The sequence below is a fragment of the Heterodontus francisci genome, unplaced genomic scaffold, assembly GCF_036365525.1.
Source record: "Heterodontus francisci isolate sHetFra1 unplaced genomic scaffold, sHetFra1.hap1 HAP1_SCAFFOLD_121, whole genome shotgun sequence".
Lineage (NCBI taxonomy): Eukaryota > Metazoa > Chordata > Chondrichthyes > Heterodontiformes > Heterodontidae > Heterodontus > Heterodontus francisci.
The window spans coordinates 1489984-1502046 of NW_027140425.1; the positions used below are offsets into that span (position 1 = coordinate 1489984).

Here is a 12063-nt window from a genome sequence, read left to right on the forward strand (position 1 = left end):
GACTTCGTCATTGACCTAATGGTTCAGGTGTCTGAGTGATGTTGATCATGGTGTGATCAAATGTTTGTATGTTCCAGTCTTTCCGTGGTGGGTTTTCACACTGAGTAGAAACGTGTTGGACATGGTCTGGAATGTTTCACACCGCTCCATTCCCAACAGGCCATGACTTGATGTGATGGAAATTTCATTTACTTACAGAAGCTACATTTCCATCATTGCACATCTGGCTGCACAGTCAGGATCTGAGCTGAAGGTGACCATCACGCCAAAACAGTTGACAAGGTGGCGGAGAGGTTAACATGATGGATTGCTAATCCATTGTGCTTCGCGCGCGTGGGTTCAAATCCCATCCTTGTTGTCAGTTTATGAACTGTCTCGTGCATTGTTGTTTCCAGGGGGGGAAATTTTGTGTTAAGTCGGCCTGGAAACCTGTTCTTGTCAATATCTAGAAGGTGATTCCAGAATTGTTTATACTTTATCAAAATTGAGACAGACAATTTGAATTCTTCACCCAAATTGGACTGGAATGAAGATCAAATTGGGATCACGAAAAGGAGGAAGCTTTTTCCCTCCCTCCCTTCCTTCCATCTTTACTTTCTCTGGATTTACACCAAATGAAAGACTAACGGGAAAAGCAAACGGCGAGGGAGCAGAAGCAGAACATTATCCTTTGGCAAGAAATTTATTTTCAAATCTTCTTGATAGATTAAGTGAGTGAGCAATGCTTTGGCAGATGGAGTTTAAAATGAGGGGTCATCTAGTACCTACCAAAGATAGATCAGAGTGTTTTTTATAAGTGGTGAGATGTTAGAAACTGGAGAAGCAGAGACCCGAGTGCTGAATCACTAAAAGCTAGTGGACTGGTAGAAAATAATGTGAAAGGCGAATGGAATCTGAAGATTGGAACTCATGTTGTAGTTATATAAAGCTCTGTGCTCCTGAAGTAAATGTCCCAGCCTGAATTGTGGGGAATCTTTGGAGAGTGATTTGGTTTTTATTCATTCTTGGGCGCGAGTATCGCTGATAAGTCTAGCATTTATTACCCATCCCTAATTGCCCTTGAGAATGTAGTGGTGAGCTGCCTTCTTGAGCCACTGCAGTCCATATGGTGTAGGAACACCCACAGTGCTATTGGGGAGGGAGTTCCAGGATTGTGACCCAACAATAGCGAAGAAATGGCGATATAGTTCCATGTCAGGATGGTGAGTGACTTGGAGGGGAAACTGCAGGTAGTGAGTTCCCATGCATCTGCTGCCCTTGTCCTTCGAGGTGGTAGTGGTCACGGGCTTGGAAGGTGCTGTTGAAGGATACTTGGCAAGTTACTGCAGTTCATATGGAGATGGTACACACTGCAGCCACTGTGTACTGGTGGTGGAGGAAGTGAATGTTTAAGATTGTGGGTTCGGTTCTGATCAAGTGGGATGCTTTGTCCTGGATGGTGTTGAGCTTCTTGAGTGTTGTTGAGTGAGGTGTATTCCATCACACTCCTGACTTGTGCCTTGTAGATAGTGGACAGGTTTTGGTGTATCAGGAGGTGAGATACTTGCTGCAGAATTCCCAATCTCTGACCTACGCTTATGGCCGCAGCATAGATGTGACTGGTCCAGTTTAGTTTCTGGTCAATGGTAACCCCCAAGATGTTTATGGTGAGGGATTCAGCGATGGTAATGCTGCTGAATATCAAAAGGTGGATGGTTTGATTTTCTCTCATTAGAGATGTTCACTGCTTAGCACTTGTGTGGCCAGAAGGTTGCTTGTCACTTATCAGCTGAGAATGTTGTATAGGTCTTGCTGCTTGTGGGCACAGACTGCTTCAGTATCTGAGGAATTGTGAATCAGCAGGGAACATTCCCGCTTCTGACTCTTCTGAGTCAACAATGAAACAGCTGAGGATGTCTGGACCTAGGACACTACCCTGAGAAACTCCTGAGGCAATGTCCTGGGCTGAGATGATTGGCCTCCACTAACCACAACCATCTTGCTTTGTGCGAGGTACGACTCCACCAAGTGGAGAGTTTTCCCCCGATTCCAATTGACTTCAATTTTGCTAGGGATCCTTGATGCCACACTCACTCAAGGGCAATCACTCTCACCTCTCCTCTGGAATTCCACTCATTCGTCTCTGTTTGAACCAATCTGCAATGAGGTTATAAGAACAGAAGAACAGAAGAAATAGTAGCAGGAGTAGGCCATTTTGCCCTTCGAGCCTGCTCCGCCATTCAATAGGATCATGGCTGACCTGATCATGGCCTCACTCCCACTTTCTTCCTGCTCCCCATAACCCTTGACTTCCTGGTAGATAAAAGTCTGTCGAACTCAGTCTTGAAGACATTCAATGATCCAGCCTCTATTGCTCTCTGCGCTAGAGAATTCCAAAGATTAATGAATCTCTGAGAGAAGAAATTCGGCCTCATTTCCTTCTTAAATGGAAAACCCCTAATTCTGAAACCGTGTCCCTGAGTTCTAGATTCCACCATGAGGGGAAACATCCTCTCAGCATCTACCCCGTCAAGCCCCCTCAGAATTTTATATGTCTCAATACGATCACCTATCATTTTTTCTCAGTTCCAATGAGTACAGGTCCAGCCTACCCAACTCTCCTCATAAGACAACCCCTTCATCACAGGAATCAATCCAGTGAACCTTCTCTGAACTGCCTCCACTGCAAGGATATCCCTCCTTAAATAAGGAAACCAAACCTGTACACGGTACTCTAGGTGTGTTTTCACCAACACCCCTGTACATTTGCAGCAAGTCTTCTCTACTTTTGTCCTCCATTCCCTTGAAATAAAAGGTAACATTCCATTTGCCTTCCTAATTATTTGCTCTACCTGCATGCCAACTTTTAGTGATTCATGTACATGGACACCCAGATCCTTCTGCACCGTAGCATTCTGTAGTCTCTTGCAATTTTAGTAATATTTTTCTTTTCCATTCTTCCTACCAAAGTGGATAACCTCACATTTTCCCACATTATACTCTACCTGCTAGTATTTGCTTGGAGCCGAGAGACCGTGGCAGAACCTAAACTGAGCATCGATGAGCAGATTATTGCTAAGTGTGCGGTGCTTGATCGCACTGTTGATGACATCTTCCATCACTTTGCTGATGATTGATAGTAGACTGATGGGGCGGCAATTGGTCAGATTGCATTTGTCCTGATTTTTTTCATGGAGAGGGCACACTTGGGCAATTTTCCACATTGTCCAGTAGATGCCTGTGTTGTAGCTCTACTGGAACAGCTTGGCTGAGAGTGCAGCTAGTTCTGGAGCACAAGTCTTCAGTACTAGAGCCGGAATGTTGTTAGGGCCCATAGTTTTTGCTGTATCGAGTGCCTTCATCTGTTTCTTGCTTTCATGTGGAGTGAATCGAATTGGCTGAAGACTGGAAACTGTGATGCTGGGGACCTCAGGAGGCCGAGATGAATCATCCACTGAGCAATTTCTGACAGAAGATTGTTAGAAATGCTTCAGCTTTGGCTCCAGCATCATTGAGGATGGGGATGTTTTTGGAGCCTCCTCATCTCATCTGTCCACCATCATTCATGACTGGATGTGGTAGGACTAAGGACCTGTGATCTGATCGTGAGGGAGATATCCTTGCATGGAGTGGTGGGATCTGTGGAGAGTGATCCTGACGAGTGTGTGTAAACCTGGAATGGAAGCTTTCTGTGGAGGTACAGGAGTAGGCCATTCAGACCCAGTATTTTATCAAGGTTTATCATAACTTATTTGCTTTTACTCTATGTCTCTATTAATAAAGCCAAGTGTCCTGTTTTCTCTTAGCAGCCTTTTCAAACCTTCTAAGATTGGTGTACATTGTCTCTTTGTTCTTGCACCCACTTTAGAATTGTAACATTTCATTTAGATGGCCTCTCCTTATTCTTCCTCCCAAATTGTATCACTTCTCAATTCTCTGTGTAAATTTTATCTGCCATTTGAAAGCCCATTTTCCAGTTTTTTTTTTAAGCTCCCCTGAAGTGTGTTACTATCACTGGCACAGGATGAAATTCCCGAGCATTCTTTGATGCTATCTCCATGGAAAGAGCAATCTGACACGCTCGCTCAAATGTCGGATTTTGTGTGTTTCGTATCTTTTCTCATTCACCAATATAAGCACAAATCTGTCTCATAATGTACCGTCTAAGAATGTGCCAAAGCTGCAATGCAGTGATAAATTCTTCAGTGTCACAATGTACTCACCAACTGTTTCACTACTTTTCTGCTTTCTGGTTCAAAATTTCTAGCTTGCCGTGATCTCTAGTGGCTTAGGGTTGAAATGTTCCTCTAACTTGGTGATGATTGTTTTGAATGGCACATCTTGTGCCTTGATGGGAGCAGGAAGCTTTGTCAGCTGGTCATACACTTCCAGGCTAATTTCCATTAGCAAAATTGCTTTCTTGCCCTCAAGAATTGCTTTATTCAGAGTCTTGACCTCTATATTTTCATCTTCACATTCCAATATGTTATTAGCTCTGAAAAACATTTCAAGTCTTTCAATATATGAACTGAATGGTTCTCGAGCCCTCTCATATGTTCCGAGCCATGTATCCCATGGGTGTAGCCATATTTTCCCAAAATATCACTTTGAATCGGATGCACACTGAGACCCTGCGGCATCTCATTCAACTGAGGAGACAGTCTGTGGCCCAGGCTTCACACAATCCACCCAAAATCTCCATCATCCGAGCAGGTAGCTCACCAGGAGCTGGCTGATCTTGTTCACTGCCGTCCCTGCTGCTGTTTGCTGCCAATATTTTCGGACCTTTATCTCATCCTCATCACCATTTTCTCTGATATATTCAGGGGGCATCAGCAGAGAAAATGTACACCAAGTGTGGGAAGTGTAAGGAATTGTTTATTTACATCATTACCTCATGAACATAATATACAAATACATTACATGTGTGAATCACATCTTGATCATTATTACCTTTATACCAGATGTGTCTGAATAAATGGAACCCCGTCACAATAAACACTGTCACCTTTCAATGTTTAGCGGAGAGGTTTGACGGCCTGGTGTGTGTGATTCCCACATTAATGTGTTTGTACAAAGTTCGGAGAAAGACGGAGATATGAATAATTTGTTGGGAAATCTTTAAGCATATCTCCATGTCTCTCACGCACAAAGAACTGCAAACACATGGATTCAGAAAGAACCTGAGTGCAAAATCAACAGAAAAAAACACAGCCAGAGAGACTTGCAGTAACCTGCAGCTCAGGGAAAGTACATGATGTTATGGAAGGGACTTTGAATTTTTTTTTTGTGAATTTTATTTTGTTGAGGAAATTATAATCAAACTGAATAAATGTAAGACCAGTTATTTTTCAAGAGGGCACTGAAAGTATTAATTTGACAACTATGTTGACAAGTTGTCACAACTCAAGATAAATGTAGAACAGAAGCCCTGGTAACGGGGAAATGTGGACAGAGAAGTCAGTCGTGCCTCTTGATTGGACAAGCCCGGCAGCAGCAGCGCGCACGAAAGAGGGCAGAAAAATCGCAAGCTTTTGTTTGGAGCAGTCATTGTGTTTTACCTTCTGGAGTGAGCAGCTGATAAAGTTAGCCAGAAGAAGTGTCAAGGAATGAGAGAAGACCGCAACCCACCTTGTTTTGCAGCAAATCTTGAAAAGACTCTGAGAAGTTCACTGTGTCAATTCGTCTCATATTCTGTCTTTGAAGAAAGCCTGCTAAAATTAATTCTCAACCCCGCCTCTAAATAAACTCTTTTAAAAGAACCGAGTGACCTGTGTACATGTACTCGGAAATTAGACTGCATGTCAATTTTGGAACAACATATCTCATCTGCTGTTTTCTTCAGAAATGAGCAAGTAATCAGTCCAAGTGTTTTTTTTGTCTTTAACAGAACCCTGAATTGTATAGAAAAATCCCTTTTTTTCAGTATGTGTGTGTGCGTGTGTTCAGCTGAGGTAAGAAAGGGACTTTAAATGTTGGTTAAGGTAAAAAGGGAACTTTTAAAATTTCCACCTGTGTGTTTATGCTTTACTTCATGATTCGTTAAAACTTGTTCTATAAGAAACTGATAATTTTGTTGTTCATTAAGTGTCTCCTATTCTGGGAAAAATAGAGCATATGATTGACTGTATCAGTAAGTGGGAAAAGTTAAAATTTTTGTTGTGACCTGTGGAGAAGTGGGATGAGAATAAATAGTAACCACCTCAGATTTCAATTGCAACAGCACTTGTAATCTGGCTCTGTAGCTTAGTTGGTTAAAGTACCTGTCCTGTAAACAAGAGATCCTGGGTTCGATTCCCAGCGGAGCCTTATTTCATATTTGCAATATGCTTGAGAAGTTTCCGTATCAACATTTATGTCTGTGTCTTGTGAACTTGAACTTGGAATTTAAATTACATGATGAATTTCATTCACAGGAGAAAACAGCCTTTGTGAAGGATGTGAGTTTGGAATGGCTCTTCCTCCTCGTTCAGAAATTCAGTGCTGATATTTCAAAGGCAACTTCTTTGATACAAATGTGTTCACAGTTGCATTCGACCTGGGAAAAAAGCTCGACCCTAATCTCACTGAAGGAAAGTGTGACCGTGTTGTCTGTTTCAAAGTGCGTGTGTCATTATGTGTTGCTTGTGACTGGGACACGACACAAGTGGGAGGGTTGATCTGAGGTTTGGAATATTTCTCAGTCAGGAACAAGAAAAATCAAAGGAACCAAATAAGAAAACCATTGTCTCATGTGGTTACCGAGAAACGGTGAGAAGATATTAAACTTTGTTCTATTCAAAACAGCTGTGAACTTTGACCTTTCCTGCCTTTTCTCAACAGTATTTGAAGTGTCTCGGTAACAATGTTCAGTGTTGAGGAAAGTGGGGTCTGGGCGAGCAGCTGCTGAGTGTGACAGGGTCAGGACTGGATGCAGGAAGTTCTCTGACAGTCTCTCTCTCTCGCTGATGGGTTTGAGTTGATTTTCAACTGGGAGCAGCTGGTTTTTCGATAAATGAAGGAAGTACCCTCTCACCATATTTTTCTGACTGACAGTGTCGGATAAGGGTGTAAAGGGTTAATGCTGAAGACAGTGGGATCAACCCCTCCCACTGTCAGAGTGATGATGTAACAGTCAAATGAGATGAGATTTGGGAGAAGAGAGAGCAGCACCAAGGATGCTAGCTTAGGAGGCTTGATGAGTGTGTATGCAGTATTGTGTAAAATAGAAAAGAGTTCTTAGTTCTTTCAGCTGGAAGTGTGTCCAGAAAATATTGATAAAGTCACAATTTTATAATTCAGGATTCGGAACACAGATATTAACTCCAAGTGACAGTTCTGGGTTCATTTAACAAACGTAGAGAATAATATTACTCACTGCTTGAAATCCCCCAGTGAGGAGACAGTTAAACAGGTGATCTGTTGGGGCATCCTTCGATCCAAGGTTTCGACAGCACTTAATCTCCCTTTCTGGTGAAATTCTCTGTTATTTGCAACTTTTTTTATCCAGCTTTGATGGGTGAGTGAAAAAACTGAAAAAAGTGAACAGTTCCATCCTTTCTTTTCTTTCTTCTTCCCTTCTTTCCATCAGTTTCTCTTTTCTGTCCCAGATCAATGAGAATCCCAATTTAATCTGCTGTTTTATCCATTCCAATCAGAATTCAACATTCCAATCAAATCTATTTGTTATTCCACAGTGTCTCTCCATGTGTTTTATTCTGTTGCATTCTCTCACAGTCTGATTGATGTTCAATGTTACATCTCACTCTGTTCTGGTGAAGATCAGAAGCAGTAATATCTGTTTGCACCTCCCACCAAGTCGGCCTGAGGCTGTGCCTCGCTGATCATGTGGAGTTAGGAACATAGGAACATAGGAGCAGGAGTCGACCATTCAGCCCATCGAGCCTGCCCCACCATTCAATATGATCATGGCTGATCGTCCACTTCAATGCCCTTTTCCCCACACTTTCCTCATATTCCCTTATGTCATTTGTATTTAGAAATCTGTCAATCTCTGCTTTAAACATACTCAATGACTGAGCTTCCACAGCCCTCTGGGGTAGAGAATTCCAAAGATTCACAAACCTCTGAGTAAAGAAATTTCTCCTCATCTCTGTCCTAAGCGGCTACTCCCTTATTTTGAAATTCCTTCCCTTGGTTCTCGGCTCCCCAACCAGGGATCTTAGCTGCATCTACCCTGAATGTCGTTTAAGTATTTTGTCGGTTTCAATGAGATCACCTCCCATTCTTCATAAACTCTAGAGAATACAGCCCCAGTTTCTCCAACCTTTCTTCATACAACAGTCCCACCATCCCTGGAAGAAGTCTGATGAACCTTCGTTGAACTCCCTCCACGGCAATAATATCCTTCCTAAGGTAAGGAGACCAAAACTGTATTCCAAGTGCGGTCTAAACAATTTTCTGTACAATTGAAGCAAGAATTCACTACTCCTGTACTCAAATCGTCTTGTGATAAAGGCTAACATACTATTAGCTTTCCTAATTGACTGCTGCACCTGCATGTTAGCTTTCAGTGACTTATTGACATGGACACCCAGGTCACCCTTATATTCTATACCTCAGCTAATAAAGGAAAGGATTCCATATACCTGCTGAACCACCTTATTGACCTGTCCTGCTACCTTCAGGGATCTGTGGACATTCGCTCCAACGACCCTCACTTCCTCTGCACCGTTCAGTGTTCTCCCATTAATTGTGTATTCCTTTGCCTTTTTTGACCTCCCAAATGCATCACCTCACCCTTGTCCAATTTGAATTCCATTTGCCACTATTCTCCCCACCTGACCAGTCTATTGATATCTTCCTGCGGCGGACAGCTATCCTCCTCGCTATCAGCAACACAGACAATTTTCATGTCATCTGCAATCGTCTTGATTATGCCCTCTACATTCATGTCCAAATCATTAATATATACCACAAAAAGCAGGGAACCTAGTTCTGAGCCCTGTGGAACACCACTTGAAACAGACCTCCAGTTGCACAAACACCCGTACCCAATTCCTTTTTGCTTCCTGCCACCGAGTCTATTTTATGTCCAGTTTGCTACATTCCCCTGGATCCCATGTGCTTTTATTTTTTTAAACCAGTTTGCCATGTGGGCCCTTGTCAAAAGTCTTGCTAAAATCCATGTAGACCACATCAACTGCACTATCCTCACAATCCTCATTGTTACTTCTTCAAAAAATTCACTCAAGATAGTCAGACAGGAGCTTCCCTTAACAAATCCATGCTGATGATACTTGTTTAATCTGAGCCTTTCTAAGTGACAGTTTAAACAGTCTCTCAGAATTAATTCCAATAATTCACCCACTATTGAGGTTCGGCTGACTGGTCTTTAATTATTCGGTCTATCTCCTGCTTCCTTTTTCAACAATGGTGCAATGTTAGCAATAAAAACAAAATGGACTGCAAATACACAGCAGATCTGGCAGCATCTGTGGAGAGAGAAGCAAAGTTAACATTTCAGGTCAGTGACTTTTCATCAGAACAGATATGTTAACTTTGCTTCTCTCTCCACAGATGCTGCCAGACTTGCTGTGTATTTCCAGCACTAATAGTTTTTATTTCAGATTTCCAGCATCTGCAGAATTTTGCTTTTATTGCAGAGACCTCCAATCCTCTGACATCACACCTGTATCCAGTGAGGGATTGGAAACTGATGGTCAGACCTTCCACTATTTCCTCACTGGCTTCTTTTAACAGCCTGGGGTACATTTCATCCGGCCCTGATGATTTATCCACTTTCAAGGATGCTCATCCCATTTATACTTCTTCTCCCCCTCAGTTTATCATGTCCAATGCTTCACACTCCTTCTCCTTAATGATAATGTCTGCATCACCCCCTCATTTGTGAAGACAGTAAAGTATTCATTAACAAACATACCAACATCTTCAACCCTGACACATAGGTTACTTTTTAGTTCTTTGATGGGCCCTACATTTTCCTCTGTTGCCTCTTCCTCCCATATATTGAAGAAATATCTTTGAATTCGTTTTGATTTTGCTTGTCAAAATTCTTTCATGCTCTGTGTTTTTCACCACTGCTCCCAAATGCCTGTAGTCATGTCAAAGCACAACTTGTCAGAAGTGGGATTTAAACCCACCCCTCCAGAGAGCGTTGTGATCTGAATGCACCATTTCAGACTGCTTGACCATCCTGTCTACCCCATGTGGATGCTTAATGCTGAGGTAGTTATCCATTCTTTGTGAAAGTATTTGTGAGATTGTGGAAATGTCTGGAAGAGGAAAGACCAGCGGAAAAGCTCGGTCCAAGGCCAAGTCTCGTTCCTCCCAGGCTGGACTGCAGTTCCCGGTGGGCCGTGTTCACAGGCTCCTGAGAAAAGGCAACTATGCTGAGCGTGTGGGTGCGGGAGCCCCGGTCTATCTGGCTGCTGTGCTCGAGTATCTGACCGCTGAAATCCTCGAGCTGGGTGGTAACGCGGCCCGGGACAACAAGAAGACCCGCATCATCCCCAGACACATGCAGCTGGCCGTCAGCAACGACGAGGAGCTCAACAAGCTGCTGGGAGGAGTGATCGTCGCACAGGGCGGGGTGCTGCCTAATATCTAGGCCGTGCTGCTGCCCAAGAAAACCAGCGCTCAGTGCTTCCAGAAAAAGGAAAGCGGCCAAAATGTCATCTAATAACCCAAAGGCTCTTTTCAGAGCCACCCACAGTCTCTGTGAAAGGGCTGATTACTGTCTAATTCCAGCATGTCAGTAACAGGACAGAATAAGATCTATTTAAAATGTTTAAGCAACTATTTCAGTGGCTTCTCACTGTCCCCCTGATCCCTGTGTGAAGGGGAATTACCAAAAGTCTAATTTATTCCTTTCCACACCAAGTTTGAGTTATTGGTCCCTTAAGGATTGCTGAATGGAGTCTTTTACCGCCAGTTACAGATAAGAAGTGGGAAAAAAATGACTGGTTGAAACTGTGCGTAAAATAGCGCCAGGAATTTGTGGCGAAAATAGTGGAATAAACAAAGTTTTTTAAAGGTTGGTGGAAAATATTTTACGAACAACTTTAAATAGATTTTCCAGTAATCGCTTCTTTCCGACACTGAAGTTGGCGCCTTTTGCGAATTCAAACTTTCTGCCAGGTCCACAATTTAAACCAATGTAATAAAAACAAGAAATGCTGGAACCACTCAGCAGGTCTGGCAGCATCTTTGGAACGAGAAGCAGAGTTAACGTTTTGGATCCGGAACTGTTCGCACCCACACTGTTTGGGATCATCTTTTCCCTGCTGCTCTCATATGCATTCAAGTCTTCAGAAGAAGGAAATTTCCTCCACACATGATCAGGTGGCAGGTTGTTCAACCTTGCCTGTCTAAGAGCGAAGACCAAAGTACGGAAAGTCCTCATCAGGGAACTCCTCTTTGCTGACAATGCTGCATTAACCTCTCACATTGAAGAGTGTCTGCAGAGTCTCATCGACAGGTTTGCGACTGCCTGCAACGAATGTGGCCTAACCATCAGCCTCAAGAAAACGAACATCATGGGACAGGAGGTCAGAAATGCTCCATCCATCAATATCAGCAACCACACTCTGGAAGTGGTTCAAGAGTTCACCTACCTAGGCTCAACTATCGCCAGTAACCTGTCTCTCGATGCAGAAATCAACAAGCGCATGAGAAAGACTTCCACTGCTATGTCCAGACTGGCCAAGTGAGTGTGGGAAAATGGCACACTGACACAGAACACAAAAGTCCAAGTGTATCAAGCCTGTGTCCTCAGTATCTTGCTCTACAGCAGCGAGGCCTGGACAACATATGTCAGCCAAGAGCGACGTCTCAATTCAATCCATTTTCGCTGCTTCCGGAGAATCCTTGGCATCAGGTGGCAGGACCGTATCTCTAACACAGAAGTCCTCGAGGTGACCAACATCCCCAGCTTATAGACCCTACTGAGGCAGCGGCGCCTGAGATGGCTTGGCCATGTGAGCCACATGGAAGATGGCAGGATCCCCAAGGACACATTGTACAGCGAGCTCGCCACTGGTATCAGACCCACCGGCCAGCCATGTCTCCACTTTAAAGACGTCTGCAAATGCGACATGAAGTTCTGTGACATTGATCACAAGT

The 12063-nt window shown here is 43.3% G+C and overlaps 1 protein-coding gene and 2 non-coding genes across 3 annotated transcripts; all 3 read left to right on the top strand.

Annotated features, from left to right (window-relative positions):
- The first annotated feature begins 276 nt into the window (after positions 1 to 276).
- Positions 277 to 358, top strand: trnas-gcu (transfer RNA serine (anticodon GCU)). Its single transcript has one exon. It is a non-coding gene; the product is annotated as a tRNA-Ser (tRNA).
- A 5856-nt stretch (positions 359 to 6214) lies between these two features.
- trnat-ugu (transfer RNA threonine (anticodon UGU)) lies at positions 6215 to 6288 on the top strand. The gene has a single exon. It is a non-coding gene; the product is annotated as a tRNA-Thr (tRNA).
- Positions 6289 to 10210: 3922 nt separating this feature from the next.
- LOC137359678 (histone H2A-like) lies at positions 10211 to 10549 on the top strand. The gene has a single exon (XM_068025459.1). It carries the CDS (start codon positions 10211 to 10213, stop codon positions 10547 to 10549), a length of 339 nt encoding a protein of 112 aa, XP_067881560.1.
- The last annotated feature ends 1514 nt before the right edge of the window (positions 10550 to 12063 follow it).